The 24,403-nt window shown below is 49.3% G+C and overlaps 11 protein-coding genes across 11 annotated transcripts; 8 read left to right on the top strand and 3 right to left on the bottom strand. All coding sequences in view use genetic code 12, as the record gives it.

The window, feature by feature from the left end:
- Positions 1–24: 24 nt before the first annotated feature.
- On the bottom strand, positions 25–1,485 carry CXQ87_003589 (uncharacterized protein; the record flags this gene model as incomplete). The annotated part of the gene is made up of 1 exon (XM_025482062.1): positions 25–1,485. One exon carries the CDS (start codon positions 1,483–1,485, stop codon positions 25–27), a length of 1,461 nt encoding a protein of 486 aa, XP_025336680.1.
- A 1,438-nt stretch (positions 1,486–2,923) lies between these two features.
- Positions 2,924–3,617, top strand: EXM2 (Exm2p; the record flags this gene model as incomplete). The annotated part of the gene is made up of 2 exons (XM_025482063.1): positions 2,924–3,582; positions 3,605–3,617. The coding sequence occupies 2 exons, from the start codon at positions 2,924–2,926 to the stop codon at positions 3,615–3,617; spliced, it is 672 nt and encodes a 223-aa protein (XP_025336681.1).
- Positions 3,618–3,648: 31 nt separating this feature from the next.
- STE24 (zinc metalloprotease) lies at positions 3,649–5,074 on the bottom strand (the record flags this gene model as incomplete). Its single annotated transcript, XM_025482064.1, has 2 exons — positions 3,649–5,010; positions 5,057–5,074. The coding sequence occupies 2 exons, from the start codon at positions 5,072–5,074 to the stop codon at positions 3,649–3,651; spliced, it is 1,380 nt and encodes a 459-aa protein (XP_025336682.1).
- Positions 5,075–6,580: 1,506 nt separating this feature from the next.
- On the top strand, positions 6,581–8,542 carry LMO1 (Lmo1p; the record flags this gene model as incomplete). The annotated part of the gene is made up of 1 exon (XM_025482065.1): positions 6,581–8,542. The coding sequence occupies one exon, from the start codon at positions 6,581–6,583 to the stop codon at positions 8,540–8,542; it is 1,962 nt and encodes a 653-aa protein (XP_025336683.1).
- Positions 8,543–8,761: 219 nt separating this feature from the next.
- Positions 8,762–10,930, top strand: DRS1 (putative ATP-dependent RNA helicase; the record flags this gene model as incomplete). The annotated part of the gene is made up of 1 exon (XM_025482066.1): positions 8,762–10,930. The coding sequence occupies one exon, from the start codon at positions 8,762–8,764 to the stop codon at positions 10,928–10,930; it is 2,169 nt and encodes a 722-aa protein (XP_025336684.1).
- Positions 10,931–11,532: 602 nt separating this feature from the next.
- SYS1 (Sys1p) lies at positions 11,533–12,096 on the top strand (the record flags this gene model as incomplete). The annotated part of the gene is made up of 1 exon (XM_025482067.1): positions 11,533–12,096. The coding sequence occupies one exon, from the start codon at positions 11,533–11,535 to the stop codon at positions 12,094–12,096; it is 564 nt and encodes a 187-aa protein (XP_025336685.1).
- Positions 12,097–13,312: 1,216 nt separating this feature from the next.
- On the top strand, positions 13,313–13,723 carry CXQ87_003595 (SCP2 sterol-binding domain-containing protein; the record flags this gene model as incomplete). The annotated part of the gene is made up of 1 exon (XM_025482068.1): positions 13,313–13,723. The coding sequence occupies one exon, from the start codon at positions 13,313–13,315 to the stop codon at positions 13,721–13,723; it is 411 nt and encodes a 136-aa protein (XP_025336686.1).
- Positions 13,724–13,902: 179 nt separating this feature from the next.
- On the bottom strand, positions 13,903–15,498 carry CXQ87_003596 (cytochrome P450; the record flags this gene model as incomplete). Its single annotated transcript, XM_025482069.1, has 1 exon — positions 13,903–15,498. The coding sequence occupies one exon, from the start codon at positions 15,496–15,498 to the stop codon at positions 13,903–13,905; it is 1,596 nt and encodes a 531-aa protein (XP_025336687.1).
- Positions 15,499–18,059: 2,561 nt separating this feature from the next.
- CXQ87_003597 (uncharacterized protein) lies at positions 18,060–20,354 on the top strand (the record flags this gene model as incomplete). Its single annotated transcript, XM_025482070.1, has 1 exon — positions 18,060–20,354. The coding sequence occupies one exon, from the start codon at positions 18,060–18,062 to the stop codon at positions 20,352–20,354; it is 2,295 nt and encodes a 764-aa protein (XP_025336688.1).
- An 889-nt stretch (positions 20,355–21,243) lies between these two features.
- CXQ87_003598 (uncharacterized protein) lies at positions 21,244–22,008 on the top strand (the record flags this gene model as incomplete). The annotated part of the gene is made up of 1 exon (XM_025482071.1): positions 21,244–22,008. The coding sequence occupies one exon, from the start codon at positions 21,244–21,246 to the stop codon at positions 22,006–22,008; it is 765 nt and encodes a 254-aa protein (XP_025336689.1).
- A 766-nt stretch (positions 22,009–22,774) lies between these two features.
- Positions 22,775–23,938, top strand: CXQ87_003599 (pepsin-like aspartic protease; the record flags this gene model as incomplete). Its single annotated transcript, XM_025482072.1, has 1 exon — positions 22,775–23,938. One exon carries the CDS (start codon positions 22,775–22,777, stop codon positions 23,936–23,938), a length of 1,164 nt encoding a protein of 387 aa, XP_025336690.1.
- Positions 23,939–24,403: the final 465 nt, after the last annotated feature.

Genomic DNA, 24,403 nt, shown 5'->3' on the forward strand with positions numbered 1-24,403 from the left:
TCTATTTGTCTATGCAGAGGTTTTCTAGTGTCTCCCTTTTCTGGAAAACAAGGCGGTCCAGGCGTGATCGTAGATGTTCACAGAGCACTTTGGTTCGCAGAGAACAGGAGCCAAGATGATGCCCCATTCGTGGGGAGCCAATGTTGATATCTTTTTGGTGGCCTCCTCCAACGTGAACCCACACTTTACGCATGTGTGCATCACCTTGGGCCGCTCCTTGATCACAATAGTAAGATTAGGCATCTGCAGCAAGTACCGTAGAAAATACTCAAATGTGTTTTTGGACGGCTCGACCCAATCATCCTCGGGCTCCTCAAGCGAGGCCAGCTCGCTATCTTCAACAATCACATCCAAGGGGCGGTTCTTGTGCTGGTGGGAGAAGTCATGAAACAAGTCAAAGTTCACAAGCACGATTTCCTTGAGATCGCAGTAGCCGCCCTGGCCAGAGCACACAAGCTTGAAGAAGTTGTTGAACTTGGCGAAATTAAATGTCTTGTTTGCGTTTTCGCTGGTGAAGAACACCTTGGAGCTGATATCGATGACGAGCCGCTGGAGGTGTCCGTTTGGCTTGACAAAATCAATGAGGGACAAGTCTGCGCCGGTTTGGATGTCCAAAAGCAGAAGCAGGCGGGTGTTGGTCAAGATGTTGATGCAGCGCCGTTTCACCGTCTTTTTGGCGTCACTGTAGATACAAGCATTGGCGACGAGCGAGTCCACCCAGATCTTCTTCTCCCACGAATCGCTCAAAAGCTTGCCCTCGTTGATGACGAATTTGTTCAATTGTAGCTCGTTGATCTGGCCGAACACGTGGGCAAAAATCAGCATTTGGCCGAGCTTGAAGGGGATGGTCCAGCCAGACTGAGCCGTCAAGGTGAGCTTCTCCAATGTACGGGAAGGTGCCTGGCGGCGAAATGTAAATTTGGATGTCAACAGCAGCGTAGACGCCATCATGTATTCCGCTGGAAACTCAAACTGAGGCGAAATCTCACTGAGTGTCACTTCCTTGAGTCCATAGGCCTCGTTCAAAAGACACTTGAAACTGGTCACCCAGGCGTCGTACTTGGATGTGCTTCTGCTGACGTTTTCCACGCTGTAGGTGCCGGCGATTTTCGTCAGGCTGGCCTCCATATCGTTGGTAGGCGGGTTTTTGAAGTGCACTGTTCGTATGTAGTTGATCATGGAGCTCGGCTCATTGAGACCAAAGCGTCTAGCCAACGAGGCCCTCAGAGACAAATGAGCAGCGGCAAACCTCAAAAAGTGAGACGTCAGCTTGAAGAAAACATCCTGGTAAATGAAGTTCTTGCACACGATGTGGTGGAACTTCTGGCACAGTAGCGAAAGAACAAGAAGCGTTTCAAGTGGGAGCTGGCTGAAAATGGCAAGGAGAATTTCATAGGGAAGGGAATGCAAATGCGATAACGGGTATTTTGGCGATGTCTTGGGACTGGCGACCTTGCGCCGGCCCATAAGCTGGTACTTTTTCATCACTGAAGCATAAAAGAAGAGTAGGTGCTTCGAGAGCCACAGCTGGTCTGCAGGATTCCGGGGAACGGTGCCCGTGGAGGTGTTTCAAAAATGGGGGTGGATTGGGTTTTTGAATTTGGACGGTGGTGGATTTAGGCAGGTTTTGATGGTGATGCTTAGGTTGCACAAAAATGCCGTTGATATCGATTAGGCGAAGGTGCTTGGCATATGCCATTACACTTCCTTTTTCGTCGAGACCCTTTCGCAGCCACGAGGTGGTGAAGGAAAGTGATGTGAAGACTTCATGGTTGAGAGGTTGAAAAAAAAAAAAAAAAAAAAAAAAAAAAAAAAAAAGAAAGAGCTAATTGAATTGAGAGAAGCTGGTTTTGAGTTGAACATATAGTATAATTGCATTGTGGTGGGTTGTTTGTTGTCTTCAATGGAGGGTCGGCTCTCGCCTGACATTTTGAAAAATTGTGGTTTCACCAATATGAGGCTGAATAACGGCGAGATCTGCGTTTAAGACGTGTTAATTGCTCGTGTTGCTTTTGCAGCGTATTATTTGACGCAGAGAGGTTGATTGCAAGTTGGAGGTTTTGACAAGAGAGCGGATGTAAATCTGAGACAGCATTAGTCAAAAACCATTCTTGTTGAAGAAAGCTGAAATTGGTAAATCTCGGTTTCAACGCTGGCAGGTTCCGTCCATCGAAAATTGGACATTCCAGGAGGCGGGTGGCTTTTTCATTGATAGCACTGGAACAATACACCCTACAATATGCTACAAAGGAGTGAGATCTTCTCCAAGTGAAGGCGCCTCCAAATATTATGAGGGTGAAAAGACCGTCTCAGATTTCAGTATTGGCGTCTTTTGGGAGATTTACGAAGTGTATGGTCGACTGACCCGTCAGTGGTCCTACCATTACCTTCCACTACTCACTAAAGCTCAACCACAGTCACTCCTATTATCCAATTTTTTCCAATTAAGACGCCGATTGTACAATCGAGGAGCCAAGGCTTCCTTGCTTCTAGACTCGTGGATCTTTTTCACCTCGCTGCACTATGTTGCAGATTGCAACATCCAGCTAGTTTACGAGCACCTCAATCCATAATCTATCGCCCTCTTAAAGCAATAATTCAGTTGCCTCAATAAAGCAGTAACGTATCAACTAGGAATAGAAGAATGAAAACGATGACAAATTTATCTGACCCTCGTTCATCGTGAAGCTGTGATCCTACTCTATGGCTGCAAACGAGAAAGAGTACCACCAAGCCATCCCACCACACTCCACGAAAAAACAAAAACATCCGTAAACCCTTCAATCCTATCACAAACAAGCATCAAAAAACCAAACAACATCAAACTCTCCTCCTTGTCTTCTTCTCCGGACCTACCCTCCATCCCGCGGTACGGGTGCAACATATCAGACCTCTTCTCCAAACCAACACTTTCCACAATATCATGGCATACGAGCAGCGTGAGCTCCTAGAGCGGCTCATGGGCAAAGACGCCCTTATACTGCCGCAGGTGCGCCGCAAGGAGGTGGAAATCACTTCGCCTAAAGTTTGCAAGGCATTTCTTGTTGGAACATGCCCTTACGATCTTTTCGATGGAACCAAGTTGAACATTGGCAAGTGCCCGAATTTGCATTCCGAAAAACACAAGCTAGAGTACGAGTACCGTGTGAAGAAGCTGGGGGAGAAGTTCCCCGAGTTCGAGTTTGAGTATTTCAAGACATTGAAGAAATGGCTTGCAGAGATTGACTTCACCATCACCACAGCATTGAAAAGACTAGAACACACCCCTGAAGAAAAACAGAAAATTGCCACCGTGACGCGTCAGCTAGATGCTGCTGATGTGAAAATCGGCCTCATGGCGCTGGAAATCACCCATTTGGGCCGTGCAAAGGAAATCACCATGGCTCTCAAACAAACCATAGCTTTGGAAAAGCTCCTACGAGAAAGAGAGTCCTTGGCAGAACAGGCGAGAGTGATTGCAGAAAACGTGGGCCAATCAGCACAGCAGAAGCTCCAGGTTTGTGAAGTTTGCGGTGCTTACTTGTCCCGACTCGATAATGATAGACGATTGGCAGACCACTTTGTGGGCAAAATCCACTTGGGGTACGAGCAGATGCGTACCGAGTACAATGAAATGAAAAAGAAGTACGGGTAATACTATTTGCGGGCTCAATCGGCCTTTTCGGCTTTTTCGTCCTTCTCGATATCCAACTTGAGGTTACCCACTTTAGCCTGTGACTTGTAACCGAGAGCGCTTAATCTGTCGGCCAAGATGGGGTGGGAATGGTTGTAGGACGAGAACAACCAGTCGGTGTTCATCGAGCTCAAGTTCTCGGTGGACATGGTGATCAATGAGGTGGCCAACAAGTCCAGGTAGCCCTGGTCCTTGGCAAAGCCGTCAGCCTGGTACTCGTTCTTTCTGGAGATGAGGTTGTTGAAAAACTGAATGGCGCAGTTCACTGGGGAGCTCACATAGGAGAAAAGGACGAATGCAATGATTGGTGGGGCATTGGCGGCAAAGTTGAAGGACTGGAAGAGCGACTTGTTGGTTAGAAAAGCGGAGAACAAAAGGAATGTGAGGGCAACGGTACCTTGCGACACAGCCAACATCTGGGGCAAGTGGTTCAACTTCCAGTGGCCAATCTCGTGGGCCAAGACAGCAACAACCTGGGGCACAGAGCTCTGTTCAATCAAGGTGTCGTAAAGCAAAATCTTCTTACTCCATGGCAAACCAACAAACATGGCGTTAGAGTGAGCGGATCTGGTGGAGCCGTCCATCACGTACAAGTGGGTGAGCGGGAAGTTGTTTCTCTTTGCCAAGGCCTCGATCTCGGTTCTCAACTCGCCTTCTTCCAAAGGCGTCATTTTGTAGAAAAGGGGAAGAATGAAGGTGGGGAAAATAGTCATGATAATCAACAGCGCAGCCAAGGTCAAGCCCATGGCGTACTTGACAAAGCCAGGGCCGTAGGCGTCGACAATTCTCAAGAACAAGTAGATGAACGGCGTGCTGATGGTCAAGCCGAGCGTGAGGGTCTTCAAGGAATCCTTGACGAAGGTGCTGAGGGTCATCTTGTTGAAGCCCCACTTCTCCTCAAGAACAAAGGTTTTGTAGTAGGACAAGGGCAAGTCCTCCAAGGAGGAAAGAATTGTGTTGATAGCGTAAAAGACAATGCTCTGCAGCATGATACTAGTACCAAACAAAGCACCAATGAACTTGACACCACCCAAACGAGCAGAAAGACAGCCAGCGACAGACCAGAGGCGAGGCAACACATCAAACTTCACGACGGCCAACTCCTTCAACAACTCGACAGCATCAGAGACAAAAGTGAACTTGGCCTTCGAACGAGAGTAAGCCTGGGCTTTGTGAAACACTTCAGGCGAGATTTCTTTCTCGATCGACGCTGGAGCCTTGGTACGTTGGTACACCTGGTATTGTCTGTAGTTGATGTAGGTTTCAAAGGCGTATTTGCCGACCAAGAGGGAGGTCACGATGGCCTTCCAATTGACATTGGGGTTGTCCAAGAAAGACTGGGGTTAGAATGTGGTGAAGAGGGGGTGAAAATAAGGGACATACTGTGACAGACTCGAACATGGTGTTGTCTATCAGACGTGTTATATCTCGATCGGATAATGTGTGAGGTGCACGGGTGTCGGCACGGCCTCATTCGTAGTGCAATGGTCGAATGATGGAAATGGTAGTGAGGGGGGTATTGATAATGATAATGTAATTCTTGATTTTCAAAAGGGTCGTTTTAGCTTGAAGCCCCAAAATTGAGTGTAGACGAACGAGATTTCAAAACTTTAGTTCACCGTTGGCACTTTACCCAAATCGGTGAATCATAATTCGAAATCTTCTTATTCCGATTAACTGAGGCTGCCAGCTAAATCACAGGTGCAACTGGCTCTATCGCACCTCAATAGCCAGCATCTGGTGTCCAAAAGAACCACATAAACCTTATAAAGATCCCCACAAAACATCCCAAAAATTCACAAAATCTTCAAATCCTCAAAATCGCTCCACCCGCCGAGTCAGAAATCCTTTTCACAAGCTGGTCCTTTTTCCTTGGACGACGTTTCGTTTCTTGTGCCATTATGGACCTGCGGGTGGCTGCGAAAAAGAGAAGTAACTAAAAGCTGCAAGCCCTGGACAATACAGCCCAGGCCAGGAGCACCAATGATCCAGAAACTGAAGCTAACCTTCAGAATCCCAAATGAGCATTTTCCCTTCCTCGCATTACCCACCCGTTCTATGCAAATTCACGTTAAAATAGACTTTCACTTTTCAATCCACCACCTCCCCATTGTGCCTCGCATTTCCTCCTCAAACGCCGATCGTTGCAAGGCAAGGTGCTCGTACTAAAAAACGGCCCAGCTCGAGCTTGCCGAGGCCAAAAACACACAAACTCCGGAATCAGGCTATTTTCGTGCGTTTCCCAAAAACACCCGTAGGGTTTGACGAGTTGACGACGTTGGTGCCCTGCGGCGCCAAGATCTCTGGACCAATCCGCTTTTTCGCAGCCATTTTGGCGCAGCCACATGAGGCGCCCTCCAGCAGGGCATCCAGAGATCTGAGCTTCACGAGAAGAAAAGAAAAGGAAACAATAATTCAAATCCAAGTTTTTTAAGAAGCAATCCTTTTCTTTTCTTCAAGTTCCCCCTGGTTCACCTGGTACTTGCTCCAGCCGCGATAAGCTTCAGACTGCCTCACGCCGGACCACACCACATTCCTGCTCATCCCCCAAGGCGAAATTGCCGAAATCTTGAAAAATAAAATTCTGCTGACTTCCAAACTTCATTTTGAAATCGTCCCCAGCTACGCTACTTCGTCTCCATCCACGCTTTTTCGTCTCCATTTACCCTACTTGGACTCCTGATCTGGTACCTTATTTCTGCAGGCCTCGAGCCCTGAAGGCCCTTCAAAACCCACCAAAACACCCTCTAACCCTCAAAAAAAGACCGTTGCCGTGAATTTCAAACCCACTTTCGGCGCCATTTTCCCTCAGCTTTTCCCAATTTCACCCCTGCCCTGCCGCCCTACTCCTCCCATTGTCACATTCCGACCTACTACTGCCGCGATTTTCCATCTTCAACCACCACCATGTCTGAGCTGTGGAAGATCAACCGTATTCTAAATGAGCTCATGACGAAGCCGCTGGCCTCCAGAAACAGGCTCGACGCCTCCACCACGTTGCAGTATGCGGCGGCCTTGAAACCAAACATTTTGGCCTCCGAGGACCAGGACAAGGTCAACTCCATTCTGGTGCTAGCCAAACTCTTGCAGTGTACTCCAGGAGCTGGACCGCTAGACTTGCTGCTGATCTTCGACGAGGAGCTTTTCGGAGTGCTTTTGGAAACGGCTCGAAAGACAAACTCGCCCGACTTGTACCGAGCCATTCTCTCCATCTGTCTGACTTCCATAACAGGCTCCATCTACCCACCCCAGGCGAACGAAAGCTCCATTGACGTCCACCTCCCGCTCTACAAGGCGCTTGTGCTGCACTTGGACGCCATCGACATGTTCACCGCCAAATTGTACACGGCAGATGTGAAAACGTTGCTTTACTCGGTCCACTTGGTCACGGGCTTGATCAAGCGGGCTTTGAAGTTTAAGTATGACAAGATCATCACTTTGGCGGGCCGTTTGAAGCATGTCAAGTTCTTTGCCACCGTTTCCAACCTGGCGGACCCTCAGGACCAGATTCTCCAGGAGGCCATTGCCCAGTTGGAGTACTACTACTTCTACTTGAACGAGTACCTCTTGAACACGACGTTTGATCTTTCCATCGACTCCCACAAGGTCATGATGCGCAATTTGTTCGAGTTCTTGGACGTTTCGCTCAACGAGTTCGGTACCCCTGCTCTGACGGCTGAATACGTTAAAGCTGGTTTCACCGCTGACCCTGAACAGTACATTGCCGACCACTTCTCCATCTTGTTGGCCATGGACCTCAAGATCTTCTTGAAGGACCCCAACATGACGTTCAAAAAGCGCTTCCACGAGGAATTAATCATGAGCGACCACAACAGAACTTTCCCATTGAACCTCTTTATCAGCGAGTGCACCAAGCTCTGGGTGGCCGTTTTCCACGACAAGAAACGCTACGCCCGCCTTAATGTCCACATTCTCTCCTGGGAGCTCATGATCTACTACTCCATGTTCAACTGCTTGCTTTTGTGGCAGGACACCAAAGCCCAGCTTGAGAACAACGAGGACATGACGGGAATCGTTAAGCTTCTCCTGGCAAACGTCAAGTACTTAGAAGAGAGTCTCGGCCAGGATGTCTCGATTGAGGACGCTTTGGAAGTGTTTTCTCGAAGAACGTCCGAGCAGATTAGACACTACCAGATTCTCGAGATGAAGAAACTCCACAATGCCAAGTGGGCTCCGTATTTTCTGGAGTTTGACCGCACGTTGCAGAGTGAAGTCATGGAGTTTGTGTGTGAACAAAGAGTCATGCAGCTTTTGAAAGGATCGTGGGTTCTTACCGAGTCCCACGCCGAAAAGCTTAAAAACAAGTCTGCTGTGGCCGACAACAGCTACTACTTCCTCATGCTCAGTCCGAACAGAAAGGCCATTTTGTACAAGCGGTTTGCCGAGAAGCCCACGTTGAAACCTTCTTTGGAAGAAATGGAGGCTCTGTACGTGGAGCTCAAAGACATTGCACACTACTCGTCGGTCAGAATTGGCCAGTCGTTGGGTGAAGAAGAAAAGGCTAAACACGGCAGGTTGATTTCCGTCAAGGGCTCCATTTGCTACGAAAGACTTACACTTCTCAACAAAGCCGACAGACCTTTGCTTACCTTCTTTACGGATTCCGAAATGAAAAAGGCTGTGTGGCTTGATGGACTCAAGATGTTGAAGGGCTCCTTGGGCTTTAATGAGCTTTCCGCCGAGACTTCGAGCCAATTGGCCTCGCTCAAGGATATTAGAAAAAACACTCAGCTTTTAGTGCTTGAAGGTCAATCCTTTGCCAACGTGGAGTTTGATAATGAAAGCGACGACGACCTCTACGACCTTGCAGAGTTGAATAGAGCCACCGAGGGCTTCCACTATGCCTAGACAATCAATGAGCTTACGTGATCTGGACCAATACAAATAGACATATATATAGGATGGAGCGGGGTGTAGAGCTAAAGGATTTTGATTTTCAGATTTGGTCTGGCGGTTGAAGAGTGGTTATTGGGTTGATATGGGGTGCACGTGCCGGGTCACGTGACATTTTCGAGATGAGATGCCTCTCTATTTTCGACTCCATATCAGCTACTTGATCTACACGAAATGGCCAAAAAAACAAAATCCCAAAAGGCCAACGGCAATGGCGCGGTCCGGGCCAAGCAGCCAAAGGATGACCTCATTATGACGATAGATAGTGACTCGGAAAACGAGGCACCTGTCGAAGAGCCCTCCGATGAGGAGGAGGAAGAGAAGCCTAAGGATGACGAAAACAAGGAACACGACGACATCAACCCCAATTTCCAATTTTCTCTTGACGGTTTTGAAACGACAAACACCGCTGACGGATGGGATTTCCGTGTGGCGGAGGAGAAGACCGAAAACAAGAGGAAGGATGTGAACTTGGACGATATTTTGAGATCCAAGGGTGGTCTTACAGGACTTGTAGGGGGTGAAGAGGCTGAAGAGGAGGAAGAAGAAGAGGAAGATGAAGAGGAAGAAGATGATGATGAGGAGGTTGAGGAGGACGACGACGAGTTGGCATTGGACGGTTTTGGTATGAATGCACAGAGTGGGGATGAAGAGGAAGAAGAGGAGGAGCAAGTCGAAGAGGAAGAGGAGGAGCCTGTTTCTGATAATGAAGATTCCGACGAAGACGAAGATAAGGACTCCGCCGAGGCAATCGCCAAGTTCTACGAAAAAGCAGAAGAGTCCCAAACCCACACTACTTTCCAAACCCTTGATCTTTCTCGTCCCGTCCTCAAAGGTCTTGCCAACTTGGGCTACACAAAGCCATCTCCCATTCAATCGGCCTCCATTCCTATTGCCCTCATGGGTAAGGACATTGTGGCTGGTGCCGTGACTGGTTCTGGTAAAACCGCCGCTTATATGATCCCGGTGATCGAGCGTCTTCTTTTCAAACCTACCAAAGTGGCCTCCACCAGGGTCATCGTTTTGACGCCTACCAGAGAATTGGCCATTCAGGTTTGCGATGTGGGTAAGAAGATCGGCCGTTTCATCAACAACTTGTCGCTTGGTTTGGCAGTTGGTGGTTTGAATTTGCGTCAGCAGGAGCAGCAGTTGAAAACGAGACCAGATATTGTGGTTGCCACGCCGGGTCGTCTTATTGACCATATCCGTAACTCTGCCTCGTTCTCCTTGGACGCCTTGGAGATCTTGATCATGGATGAAGCCGATAGAATGTTGGAGGAGGGTTTCCAGGCTGAATTGACGGAAATCTTGACTTTGATCCCCAAGCACCAGAGACAAACCATGTTGTTTTCCGCCACAATGAACACGAAAATCCAGGACTTGATCCAGTTGTCGTTGAACAAGCCCGTGAGAATCATGATTGATCCTCCTAAAGCTGCTGCTACCAAGTTGGTGCAAGAGTTTGTTCGTATCAGAAAGAAGGAGGAGATGAAACCAGCGCTTTTGTTCCATTTGCTCAAGCTTTTGGACCCTGCCCAGCAGAACCGTACCGTTGTGTTCGTTTCTCGTAAAGAGACAGCCCACAAGCTCAGAATCATTCTTGGTTTGCTCGGTATGAAGGTTTCCGAATTGCATGGTTCGCTTTCTCAGGAACAGCGTCTTAACAACGTGAGCGATTTCAAGAACTTGACGGTGCCTGTGCTTATCTGTACGGATTTGGCTGCTCGTGGTTTGGATATTCCCAAGATCGAGATGGTGGTCAACTACGATATGCCCAAGACTCACGAAATCTATTTGCACAGAGTCGGAAGAACCGCCAGAGCAGGAAGAGAAGGTCGCTCTATTACATTTGTGGGTGAAGCTACTGCTGACAGAAATATCGTCAAGGCCGCTATTAAGTCTTTGGAGAATGATGGAAAGAAGAACGGCAAGGCTGTTTCGAGAAACGTGGAGTGGGACGAGGTTGAAAAAATCCAAAAAGTCGTCGAAGAGAAGAAAGACGTTGTGGACGAGGTTTTGGCGGAGGAAAAGCTGCAGAAGGAGCTTTTGACTGCCGAGATGGAGTTGGCCAAAGCAGACAATCTCATGAAATACGGGAAGGAAATCCAGCTGAGGCCCAAGAGAACGTGGTTTGAGACCGAGGCCGAGAAGAGAAAGCACCAATCCGAGGCCATGCAGCAGCTCACAAAGAACAAGCACAATCTTAATGCTAAGAAGAGAAAGCAGAAAGAAGGAAAAGAAGACGGCGGTCGGAGCTGGAAAAAGACAAAGACCGTCAGAATGGCCGGCCAGGGTAAGCCCAGAAACAGCGGCAGCGGCAAAAAGAACAAGAAGAAGCACTGATTGGATGTTGGATATTTTGGCTGTCTTGGACAGAATGCATTGTACTTTACTTTGGCCCCGTGGCCCTCGCATTAATAAAATAGATCGGAAGTTGGTGTAGTAAGAAGGCAGTTGGGCTTTTCATGAATTTCAGGTTTGGAATTTAGATTCACTTGGGTTAATCATTTGTCTGTTGCTGGAGGATCAGCTCGTCATTGAGATGGTCCAGGAATGCCACCAAACAGCCAATTGGCTGTGGATTTCGTGTTGCAACTTTTATGTATTCCACCTTTAGCGACAATTCATGAAGTTTTAGTTTTTTTTTCTCAATATCCAAATTATGGTCTTCCTTTCTCGATCCTCGTATTCACCACTTCTCAGTGTCTTACATACGTTCACACTTTTCGCAGCCAGGGTCCACCTTTCAACAAAACCACAAACCTCCAAAAAATAAATAAACAAATAAACCAAAGACATCCAGTCTTCTCTCTCCTATCTATTATATCCCACAGCTTATTCTATTTGAAACACAGCGGTGCTTGGACCTACCTTCACTGCCTCCACGTGACCAGATCAGACATCAACACCGAGGCGGATGATCCAACCATTTCTACATCTACACCATGTCGTGGTTTTCCGGCTACACGCCGCTTTCAAACAATGAGAACGTGACGCTGCTCAGTACACAGAGTCCAGGCAAAATCCTCATCCAAATCCTCGTTCTTCAATGTTTCTACTACCTCACAGCCCTCATCATCTTCTATCTAGTGGCACTGCTAAACGGCTACGATTTCAGTGTGGACTGGATTTTCTCGTGGGAGCTCATTGAGCCTGACAATGCCATGGGGCTTATTTTGTTTGTCATGTGGCTCGTGGACACGTTACTCTGTGTGTTGTTCGTCACCATCTTGGTAGGTCGTTCCAAGTTGGCTTGGGACTTTGCCGTGACGGTGCATGTGGTCAATTTGGGCGTCGTTTTACTCTACACGGGTAAATTTCCTACCAGCTTGCTCTGGTGGTGCCTCCAGATCTTGTCTGCTGTGATTTTGGTGACGCTTTCGACGTACTCCACGCGATGGAAGGAGCTCAGGACCACCTTTTTCGACAACATGTTGGACCAGCAGGAAACGGGGCAGGTCAGGCATGAGGACATCCCCATGAAGGATTTGTCCCGGCCGCAGTCGTAGGTGGGATAAGTCAATTGGGAGTATTTAAAAACTGGCGATTGTGAAGGGGTTAGCTATAACAATGGAGAGCTTAGTTCCTCATCACCTTGACCACAACAATCATATGCGAAATCACACACCATCGAAACAATAGGTGATTTTGGATTTCTAGGTATCACGTTCGACTAGATGGTAATGGAGCGGGATACCAACCACTTGACCGGCCATAAAGGAGACGTAGTCTACAGAATTCTTGGATTCAACAAAGTACAGTTTACGGGCACGTTGCAATCTCCTCCTGCTCGACCCACTGTTCCTGAATCAGCCCTATTCACGCCTTGGTCAGTCGTTATTCCGTCCGACTTACGGTCCTCGGTCGACTCCCAACTACCACACTCTTGGCAATGCTGACACTTTCACTGGTGCCTTTGCTGCTACCCAAAAATAGGGTTTGTTCCTACACTGACTGCTCGCAACAATGGGCTCGAGGATGCCGTATGGTCGAAAACAGAGCCAACATTATCACAAGCAGCCGTTTGAGTCACCAGTCAAGCAGCATGGCGATACCGCTCAATGAGGCAACTTCCCGTGCTATCACCAACCATGGTCGGTCTCTAGATGGTCCGATCTCAGAGTGCGTAGGTGAAGTTACACAAAATGCCACCTCCCCCACAGTGGTCACACTACGAGTTCCAGAAAGCAACAACAAAAGTTTGGCAGAGTTTCCAATCATCAAATCGAAAACTCCCACAAATCACCACAATCGAAACTTGAAGTCAATCCTGACTTGACACGATCTCATGCTGCTTGGTCGCACCTACCCCCCCCCCCCAGGTTGCAGCCATCATTATCAACACCGGCCGAGGCTCTCCTCATTCCATTCTGGCACTTCACATGGCGGTGGAGAAGGATGATCCCTTACTTTGATCAATATTCCTAACGTATAAAGTATTGTATCTCGGAGAATACGGCCCCTCCTCGGTGAACATGTTGGCTGAGACCGGTCCGCCACGAGCACCGAGATACCCCACTGCGCGGTGGAACCCGTTTTCAGTAATGCTTGGGCCGCCATACATAAGCAGTCTGTTAGAGTCTATTGTTAACGCTCCTCGGCTTGATATAGTGCCCCATGGTATCACATGGAGGCCAGCACGGACTTTCGCGGGGGCTCCCCGCGCTCGGTGATTACAATATAAGAAGCCGATAGTTTCTCCTGATTTTCAAACGCCACCCCACGATGACTGAAGAATCGCTTGCTGAGGAGGGCTTTTACGGCTCCGAATTGTTTGACTTTATGAAACTGATTGTGGATGACGACCCCGATTTGAAAAAGAAGTCTATTGCCAAGGTGAACTCCGTGTGTGTGATCACCTTGAAGAACCCCAAGGGCGAGACCAAGCTGTGGTTGATGGACTTTAAAAAGGAAGGTATTGTCAAGAAGCTTGATGGCAAGCCACCCAAGAGCGACATCCACTTGACCTTGAAGGACAAGGATTTCGTGAAATTGATCAATAACGAGGCCAACCCTCAGAGAATGTACATGGGCGGCCGTTTGAAGATTAAGGGCAATTTGATGAAGGCTGCCTCCATCGAGCCATTCTTGCGTGAGGTTGACCCTCGTACCAAGCAAGAAAAGGCCAAGTTATAATTTCATATATTATGAGTGACACGAAATGTAGTGCGGTGAGGAGGTGAGGAGTTTCTCGCTGGGCGAGCCAGCCACCCCACCAAACAAAAAAAAAAAACACATGAGATACATAAAAATACAACAATAATTTATAACAATAATTTATTTCATTTCGTAATGCATATATTAAGGCCATAAATCTATTCCATGGACAACCAGTTACCGGTGGCGAGGGTGGTTGTCAATTGAGACACCTGGCGTGGTGGGTAACGCTCAGGCTCGGGGTAGTGGGACTCAAGCTTGTCAAACTCCATCAAGAATCTGGAGATCACATATGAAGCTTCAGTAATGGCAAACTGCTGGCCCAAGCAGATTCTAGGCCCACCGTTGAAAGGGAGGTACGCCCAGCCGGGCTTCAAGTTACGGTCGGCCCATCTCTCGGGTCTAAAGACGTGCGAGTCCTTGCCATAGTACTTTTCGTTTCTGTGTGTGCAGCAAACCAAGTAGCCGATACAAGTGCCCTTTTCAATGAACACGGGCTTGTCGCCGTTGGGGCCACCGCCTCTTGGCAACGTGGTGTGCTTGTTGGCAAATCTGTAGTTGACGGGCACGGCTGGGTACAATCTGAGCACCTCGTTGATCACGTACTTCAAGTAGGTACACTTTTTGAGCGTCTCAAACGTGATATCCTCGACATTGACATCCTGGCCCAGACCAAACTTCTCACGAATCTCCGTCTTCAACTTGTTGTAGATGTCAGGGTTTCTGGCCAACTCGAAGAAGGTGAAGGTCATCAAAGCGGCGGTGGTGTCTCTGCCGGCAATCATGATGTTCAACAATTGGTCACGCAACACAGCGGGGTCTCTAGTCTCCTTGACAAGCTCGTACAAGAAAATGTATCCGTCTGAAACCTTCTCGAGCTCGGCCTCGCTCATGCTAAGAGCACGCTTGACGTAGTAGTCGGCAAAGTTGTGGACAATCCTGGTATTCCTCTTGAAGTCCATTGGATTGTGGAACATGTACCACTTCTGCATCCAGGCTCTGGTGGACATAATCTCTTGGGCACGGTTGAAAGCCTCGTAGAACTGGAACTGGCCCTCAAATTCCTCGTCACGGTACTCGCCAATAGAGTCGTCCAAAAGACCGTAGACAGACTCACCAAACAAAAACTCGGTGGAGGTGTCAACGGTGAAACGGTAAAAGTACTCTTGCAAGTCGAATTTCTCGCCAGCATGCTTCTTGATGTGTCTGAACAAGTGCTGGACGTGCTTCTCCAAGGCCTGAGTGTGCGACACCTTCTCTCTGGAGAAGTTTGGTCTCAAAAGCGCTCTCGAGTGTTTCCATCCCAGGTAGTCCAAAGTGAAGACACCATCACCCAAAACGGGCTTGAAGTGGGAGTGTCTCAAGGCCAAGGCAAAGTCGTTGAACTGGGTGGCCAAAACGGCTCTCAAGTTGTCTGGATCGGTGGTTACGAAAAGGGTGTCACCGCCAATTCTCACTCTGTAGTTCTCGTGTTCTCCGTTCCAAATGGTCCACAACCAACCCACCAAGTTTCCCTCTCTTTTACGGGCAAACATCTCAAGAGCGGGTCTGGAATTGAACCAACCCGATTGTGGGATCCAGGGGGCCTCTTCGGCGCCAAACTTCTTTCTCAAGTAGAAAAGCTTAACTGTTCTGTAGAGCCAGTAGGCGAAAATCACCAGGAAAACGACGCCAGCGTAGCCTAGCACGCCGTACTCGGCAACCTGGGCATTGTGTCTCTGGATCGAGTCTGTAATATCGTGAACGAAACCCATGGTGATTAAGAAAAGAGATTAGACAGAGGGGGGATAAAGCAGGGCATTTATTAAGTTTTTAGAGCTGGCATGTGAATTACAGGCTTGGGGTAGGTCGAGGGGTGGGAGGCGACATTTGATAATGGGGCGCTGATACAGCGTGGTGCATGAGTGCAGGGAGGTGCAGGTGTGAGTGAGGGGATCGCTGACGGAGTTGCCTCTGTGTGCAGTACTGCAGTCTCGGAGCGGCACCAAAGCGACGTTTTCGTTAGAGTCCGAACGCTTGTGTGCAGTCGCGCATATTGGGCAGCTAATCTCGCGTAGTGAGAGAAACGTTGGTCAGAGAGGTTCACATGCCACGGACTTAGGACCCGATATCCCGGTTCTGTAAAAAAAAAACAATGTAGTAGAAGGAGAAGACTAAACGGAATTGGCTCCACTCATGTGAATGAGATTTTGCGGTTGGGCAGGGAGGCAATGGAATGTGACAGAATTTGTCAAAAAATGACAAATTATGGAATGTGTGGTTTCTAGACCCACATCCCATTCACCTGTCGCTTAGAGGCCTTAGTACCGTTAAAGTCCGCGCAGCCTATTGTTTCTGCACGGGCCTGTGAATTGCTCACACTAGGGGCCTTCATTTATATAGTTGCAATTGGCAGTGGATTGCTGGTTTGTATGGTTATGTAGAGGAGGACCAGATCGAGGACCGTGACGGCCGAGCCTTTAATCACACGGCGCTATTGTTGGAAATTTCATAACATGTGTGGAGGCGATTCTGTATTTGCCGCTTCTGTATCGCCGCTTCTGTATGGATGGTGATATTGAGGAACAGAATGTAGTAGCGACGCGAGGTTGCCATTGTGGGAGAGAGATATTCACATGGACGGTTGGAAAAGACGTTGGGCTGTTCTTATTGCTGGGGCGGAAGATCTTCCTGATTTGGGTTGTTCCGAGTTAGGCAAGTGGGGTGGCCGCCATGTTGGTTGGATCTAGGCGAGATGATATCTGAAGCAACGGTGAGATATGGACAATTGGGCGAGAGATTATCGAATTTTTTGTTTCCGATAATTGCATTACTTTTTTTTTTTCTTTGTCATCTCTGTATTTTTTTTGTTTACATAGCTTCTACGGTTATAGCCAGCGCCATATTTGGCGCCCCATTTGTTTCATATCATTGCTCCTCCAAATGCAGCTGAAATTCATCCGACGCCTAGATGTCGCTGGACGGACGGTGTATCCGATCGACTAAACGGGAAGCCATCGAAACGGACGCCTGTGACGAATCCATTGTGATTGTTGGGCAAACGCTCCTTTGTCTGGATGGCTCGCTTGTTCGTCCGGTTTTTGTTTTTGTGCTGGCTACGATGCTTTGGGTTCGCTGTGAAAACGGCAGATCAAAAAGTTATATGGGTTTCTGCTGTGGATTGTTGTATATTGAGGAGGATCCGCCCGGGCCGATCCAGAAACCACGTTGATCATAATGGCGTCGTTGCCCAGGCGGTGAAGGGGTCGAGGGGGGATAGTAATAAAAAAAAATAAAAAAAAGAAGGGAAGAGATCGAGGAAAAGCGGGGCTGCTTGGAGATGGATGGTTGTGTTTCAGAATCGATGTTTGGCGGGCTAGGTTGAGGGGTATTCAGGGTTACAACGAACGGGCCAATCAGGAACGCAATGCCAAAGACAGCACAGCTACTGAATTCCAAAGAGCCCAGGATCTAGATATTCTGAAGAGATCTGGTCCTAGCCCTCCATCGTTCAACAATCAGTGTTTGAAGACATGTCCATGCTCAGGCTTTCTTCAGTCACCCAAATCAACAACCAAATTCGCCTCCAAACTCAAAAACCCCTTCTTTAATCAACCCCCACCAACATCTCGTTTCCGGACCACTAGACACCAACTAGCGCAGTGCATGCCTCAACAACGGTCTGTGCACCGTGCTATCCAGCTTTGTGCCCCTGCCTTCTACCCTTCCTACGCCATCTGAGACATTCCGGTAAAAGCGAAACAGCGCCATGTTCACCAAATGCAAATGCCCCTGCCTCAGGAGAGAAAAGCTCAGCCGATGGTTTTTTCTTTTTTTTTTTTTTTTTTTTTTTTTTTTTTGATGAAGCAGTAGCTTCCCCTGCGGCAACGAATCCAAAATTCACTACGAATAATCTGATCCAGTTTTCTACCGAATCAGAACAAAAATCTGATCGGACCCTGGGCCAAATCTCAAAAGTCACTAACCTGAGTGTCTATCTCGTCTATATCTCGCACACTATTGTCCAGGGCTATGCTGCTGCACCTCATCCGACCGCAGGCATTGTTTGGTGCACCTGGCGCAGCTAGCCCTGGCGGAAAACCCCTTACAAATAAAGCTGTCGAGCGAAAGCTAATATGTAATTGTGGCCTCCGGCAAGCTATTTTGGTGTTTCTGGCTTTTTCCACACAAAATACCCCCAAAACTACCCCTTCCACTCGGACCCTCCTGATGAGGCGCAGCTTCTCCCCTGCATCCACAGACGTCAAAGATCGCTTCTATATAGGCCCGGCAGACCCACTACATCAACCACACACTTGCCTGTCTTTCCAGTAAGATGGGTTTCTCTTCCAAAGCGACCCTGGTGGTCCTGCTGCTAGCGGGCAAGTTCCGTCTGCCCACACGGCGCTTTCTACTACTTATAGGCGTCATTGTGTGGATCAACACCATCAACTTCTTTGTCTTTCACCACAGGCACCAGGCCTTGAACTACTTGACCAACAAGTTCAACCAGTTGAACCCGCTCAACAACTACGAGGGACACGCGATTCCGAAAAAGCTCGTGGACAGCATCACCGTGAAATACTGGCTCAACGAGGCCAAGATCGTGTCGGATCCTCGCCGCATAGAGATCCACTCGCTGAACTACGATGATATGCTTTCGGTGCATCCGCTCGAGGAGCTTTTGCAGTTGTCGTACGGGGACCGCTGTGACGCGTTTTTCAAGAACTTGTACGTGTCGTCCGAGTCCAAGTGGGTCATGGACGCTCCCGACCGGTTCCGGCTCGATATGGAGTACGAGATGTCGTGGGACGACTACAAGAAGAAGTACGAGGAGAGTTTCCGGGAGAAAATCGCCCAGGCGCAGGGCAAGAAGCCCGAGGACGTCGATCCCAAGAACATCCACGACGCCATCGCCAAGATCTACGATGGGCTCAAGGATAGGGCGAAGAAGGATGAAAAAGTGATGCTTGAGGAGATCGCCTTTGGGCGTATTTTCAACAAGTGCTACGTCACGCGGGACGACCCGAAGCAGAAGCAGAAGTTGAACAGATTTGCGTCGAGACAGGCCCGGCTGGTTGGCGGTTTTTCCGGCGGCCGTTTTGTGGAGTCTGATGCAGAGAGAGAGCTTTCTCCAGAGAAGTTCCCCAGCTGTGCCGACTTGGAGCAGAGAATGTACCCGTGGCTCTCGTACCAGTTTCCCGTTTACGAGCGGTATTCCGGGCAGGTGATGAAGACACCTCCGGAAACCAGCGGAGAGCACAGCGGAGAGCACACTAAAAGAAGCAAAGAACCTCTCCGATCCAAGCTCACAGGCAACAAACCGTGCTGGTTGAGCCAATACAAGAATAGGCTCCACGGGAAGGGCATTGCCATTCCGTTCGATACCTACCGCATGGACGAAATGGTCGCTCTTATACGACTTCTCCGGGCTCACGGAAACAAACTCCCTATTCAAATCGTTTCATATGGGCAAATTGAGGAGCACCAGAAACAGGCCCTTAGTGATGCCGCCCGTGAACCGTATGTGGATCTTCCGCCCAGCTACGTGAAGGTGGCAGAACACCTTGGCAATATCTTGGAATCCGAGGACAGAGGTCTTCGTTCTCAGGACGTCTGGTTTGTGGATGCACTGACGCTTCTTGATCCGCAGGTCAGAGAGGACTGGTCGGACTACCCGATTTCCATCTTGGCGACGTTTGCCAGTTCTTTTGAGGAGGTGGTTCTTATGGACCCCACGATCGTGCCGCTCAAGAACCCGGATTACTTCTTCAATCTCAAGGAGTACAAGCAGAAAGGCGCCTATTTCTACAGAGCCAAGCCCATGCACAAGCGGATGGAGAAGAACACAGACTTCTTCAAGAGAATGACGCCGTCTTTGATCGACACGGTTATGTTCAATATCCCCATTTTGACCGACCAGTCGCTCTCGCTTCCGTTTTTCGAGGGTCTTCAGGAAATGCAAGATGCAGCCGTCGCTGTTGTTGATAAAAAACGCCATTTCAACGCCATGGGGTCACTTCTCCAGCTCGGTGCTTTTTGGCCAGCAGACTACCGTGGAAGCGTGGCTCAGGAGCTCTGGCTCGGCTTCGTTGTTGCTGGCGACGAAGATTTCCATTTCAACAAGTACTTCCCTGCTGCTCTAGGTGATGCAGACCCGCTTGAAGAAATTGCTCCTCAGGTCTGCAGCACGCATACTGGACACTTGGATCCCGTGAGCACCAACGAGCTTGTTTGGATGACAGGCGGCTACGCTGTTTGTCCTGTAGGAGAACCTGACGTCAGTGAAGATTTCGGAAGGGCCTTCATTTGGCACACTTTCGACGGTCCGGACGAGATGGTGGAATACTACAGGAGCCGATTCAACCTAAAAGTTGCAATTGTGCCACCGTACGAAAACATCGACAGCTTCGAACTTAACAACAACGACGGCAATCCTGTCAGTCCCTGGCAATGGGGTATCGGGTGCCAGGGTAAGGTTCTCTGTGCCAATGGCGAGATCGGCGGCTCAACGGATCACGAACCCAACGTACAGAAAGGACAGTTTATCGAGTTTGACCCGCTCGAGAGAGATTTGCATGCCTTCTATGGCGATATCTACATGGGGATTCTGGGAACCAAGAACCAGTGAGGCGAGACGTTTCACCCATACACGACAAGAGAGGCTGATTCTTCAAGCAAGCCAATGAGCAGCACGGCTTGTGTTATCGTTGATGCAGAGAAACCCGGATTACCGCTGCCGTACAGCTAAGCGGCACGAAGCGCAAAAATGAAAAGTGGCGATAACGGCTTTCTCGGCTTTGACACCCGCAGGGTTCAGATAAGCTGTGGCGGCGCTGCAAGGTTACTGACGGCAACGGCTCGAATTGTGGATATTGACGTGAATCGGCAATGTCTACGCACTTACATAAGCATGAACTACACTATAGAGGGGCCACAGTAGTGAGACACATGTGATGGTGGGATGTAGTGGTTATGGTGAAAAGGGGTATTGCGGTTATGTGGGGATGAAGGTGGAGTAGTCGAGTCGGGATTTGTTGATTTGGGTTTCATTAGGTGGTGTAGTAGTAGGTTCTCCAAGGGTACCTGAAAAGTCAGTCATGACGTCAACAAAAAGGCGTCATGACCTTTTGTTGACGGAATGATGATTGTTGACTTCTCTGGAACTGCAACCTTGCGCCTTGGTTGGTTTTGTGGAGTTTTACTTCCCGGGTTTTGCGTTATCTTCAGAATCTACGTGGTTTGCTACACCCGGGGACCGACTCCAAAATCGACCATAAATTTTGAACTCGATTAGTTTTTACTATAATTCGAGAGTAATTGAAATAAAACGCTTAGTTCTCTTTTTAGCCTGCCCTCCTCGATAGTTACCTCACCACCCTCGGTTTTGCAGCCATTCTCAAACCTCACTTCACAAACCACTCACAAACCACACCAACCACCACCCCATTCTATTGAAATCTCTCAAAACACCTCTCCAATCAAATTGCATGTATCGCCCGTGTCTGGCCCCCAGCGGGATGTACTCGTATCCACCGGTTCCCTACAGTCATGGAAACCCAGCTTACGACGGATGCCCTTCACCAGGCCACACCTTCTCAGCGTGGGAACTCAGTGAATACGGACCGTACCACCACCTCAGCGAAGCATGTAATCCGTACCTTCCCAATCCGTTTCCTGGTTCGAAACGCTACAAGCCTGGCGATGTGTGGGAGGGGGACCCCCGGGTTCAAGGATATCCCAACCCTTACCAAGTTCACGGCAGCTTGAACGACAGTTTTGGCAACGGCAGCTTCAATGGAGCAATTGCCCCAACGTTGCCTATACCTGGATCTACAGGGTCCGGATGGGAAGGCGAATTCGGCTTCGACGTCAACGGAAACAGAGGATTCAAGGAAACAGGCTCCAACGGAAAAGAATGGCTCAATCTCGGTGTACCCAGCGACGACCATTTCTTGTTCAACCATGAGCCCGTAGTAGAGCGCTACACCAATGGGGTCCGGGACGAACCCACCAATTCCCACAAAAGACGACCCAGGCGCCGAAGACGACCATCTCCTCCGCCTCCACTAATTCCACCTCCTCCACAATATCCTCCTCCCCCTCCACCACCACTTCTTCCGAAAGCCAGATCAGCCGATGCCCTTTTACAAAGTGTCACCACGTTCTCCCCCACCGCTGCAGACCTCAACCTCCACGACAGGCACTTCTTTCCCAAAACCTACACGGAGGAGCGTTTGCAGGCAGTTCTTGCCGGAAACCACCCCATTGGATTGACGCCGTGATTGCAGAAAGCAACCATTGTCTGGAGCCGTGTGGGAGCCGCATGGGCACAGATTCGCCTACGTACGCGGCGTTGGCTACAATGGTGGAGCGGCTTCTGGAGAGTGGCTCTGACGAGGAGATCAGGAAAATCAGTCCCGCTGAGTGGTAGCCATGGCTGTGAAATTTCAACAGTTGATTCCACACTCAATTGCCCGGCTCCACAAAAGCGGACCAGCGTCAGGTACCAATACCTCTTGACATCCAAATAGCCGCCCACACATGGCCAAGAAAATGGTAGGGTGGAGCTGCCTCGAAAGTGTGTGTGGCTCTTTCCGAGCCGATAGCGGTTTTCTCGCCGGAGTCCACACTGGTGCCAGCGGCTCGGGTGGCTTCAGGGGCTTTTGCGTGGCTTGCTGGCCAGGGAAGGTGGATTTACGGGATTGTGTTTTCTGGTGCGTAGCAGGGTGTAGTTGGGGAAGACGGGAGGGTGCCGCATAGACGAGAAAAATATCCGCACGTCAAAGCTGTCAAACTGGCCCGGTGCATGCTTGACACATTTCGACAAAAGGCTCTTGGCGATAAGGTATCGACAATCAGCCGACGCGTCAGTTCCACCAGGGCCCTGGCGCATTTGCATATTCCGTCCCGGAGCCTGTTTACTTTCCAAGTGCATTCTTGCGCTCCACAGTCGCTTTAGACCCACCGCATGCGCAATACCACCACAGCTATAGCACCAAACATAAATAGGCCGGCTTTCCTCTCAATTCTCTTCATCCAACAATTCCCATGCTCCCCTTCCTCACCATCTTCTCTCTCGCTTTGGCCTTCACCAACGCCTTGGTGGTGCCTCACCAGAAACGCTCCGGTGCTCCACTCAAGCTCGACTTCACCGTGCAAAAGTCCTTTTCCAACGCCACCTCCACCGACGAGATCGCCTCCAGAGCGCACAATCTCGTCTCCCACTTGGCCGTGAACAAGAGAGAGGAGTCCGCCACTCTCACCAACGACAGAGATGTCACCTACTTGCTTGACCTCAAGCTCGGCTCCAACCACCAGCCCGTCACTGTTCTCTTGGACACAGGCTCTTCGGACCTCTGGGTGTACGGTCCCTCCGTGCAAGACGCCCAGGGTGGAACCTACGACGTCACCTCGTCTTCCTACAACCAGAAGACCGGCGAGGACTTTTTCATTTCCTACTTGGACGGTTCCTACGCTAGCGGCGACTACTACAAGGACGGCTTTGCTCTCGAGGACGGAAACACTCTTTTGAAGGATCTCCAGTTTGCCGTGGTGTCCAGCGGTCAGACCAACTCCCAGGGTATCTTGGGTGTGGCTGACAAAAACCAGGAGGCCACCAACAAGAAGTACGACAACTTGCCCTGGGCTTTGCAGAAGGAGGGTGTCACTCCCAAGGCCTCCTACTCGTTGTACCTTGGTTCCGAGGCCGAGGGCAAGGGTTCCATCATTTTCGGCGGTATCGACACCGAGAAGTACGAGGGTGAGTTGACCAAGTACCCCGTTGCCGGTTCCAGAGGTTTGGCTCTCAATGTGGAAAGTGCCGATATCGGCGGCCAGACCATCCAGTTGGACAAGGAGATTCTTTTGGATTCCGGCACCTCCTTGAACTTGTGGCCCCAGGACCTCATTGACGCTGTGGGCAAGGAGCTCAACGGTAAGTACCAGCAGGGCTTCTACTTTGTGGACTGTGACCAGCCTACCGACAAGCACTTGACGTTTGACTTTGGCCAGAACAAGATCGACGTTTCGTACCAGGATCTTGTGTGGAAGTCCCAGGGCTACTGTCTTTTGGGTGTCCAGCCCGGCGAAAGCACGCTTATTTTCGGTGATGTCTTCTTGAGATCGGCCTATGTTTACTACGATCTTTCTCTGCACGAGATTTCGATTGCCCAGGCCAAGTACACCGATGCTTCCAACATCGTCGCCGCCTAGATGGCCCGATGGTTTATAAAATTCAATTCTTCTTTATCTGGTGTAGGCAAGAGAGTTTGTAGTGGTTTAGGGTGTGGTCCTGATTGAGGCTGCTTATTCTTAACATTCTATCGATTCCAGACAAAATCTTTGGTATAGATAATGGATGAGCATGTGCCAAGGGTCCAATCAGTTAACAAGAAGTGCTCAATTGCCTCGCTGAAATCATATAACAATAAGTACCAATTTGCACAATTGTCATTGAAGAGCTGTTTTAGTTTCTATTGATAGGGAAGAACTTTTTAAGTTTCTACTGATAGGGCAGAACTTATCTGGATTCTATTGATAGTGGAGGGCTTTTCAAGTTTCTATTGATAGTGAAGATTTTTTCAAGTTTCCATTGATAGCGAAGAATTGTTCAAGTCTTCATCGATAACGTGCTTCAAGTGTATAGTGCAGTTCATGGGAATCCACTACTCAGTGGGC

The sequence above is a fragment of the Candidozyma duobushaemuli genome, assembly GCF_002926085.2.
Source record: "Candidozyma duobushaemuli strain B09383 chromosome Unknown C_B09383, whole genome shotgun sequence".
In the NCBI taxonomy this organism is placed as follows: Eukaryota; Fungi; Ascomycota; class Pichiomycetes; order Serinales; family Metschnikowiaceae; genus Candidozyma; species Candidozyma duobushaemuli.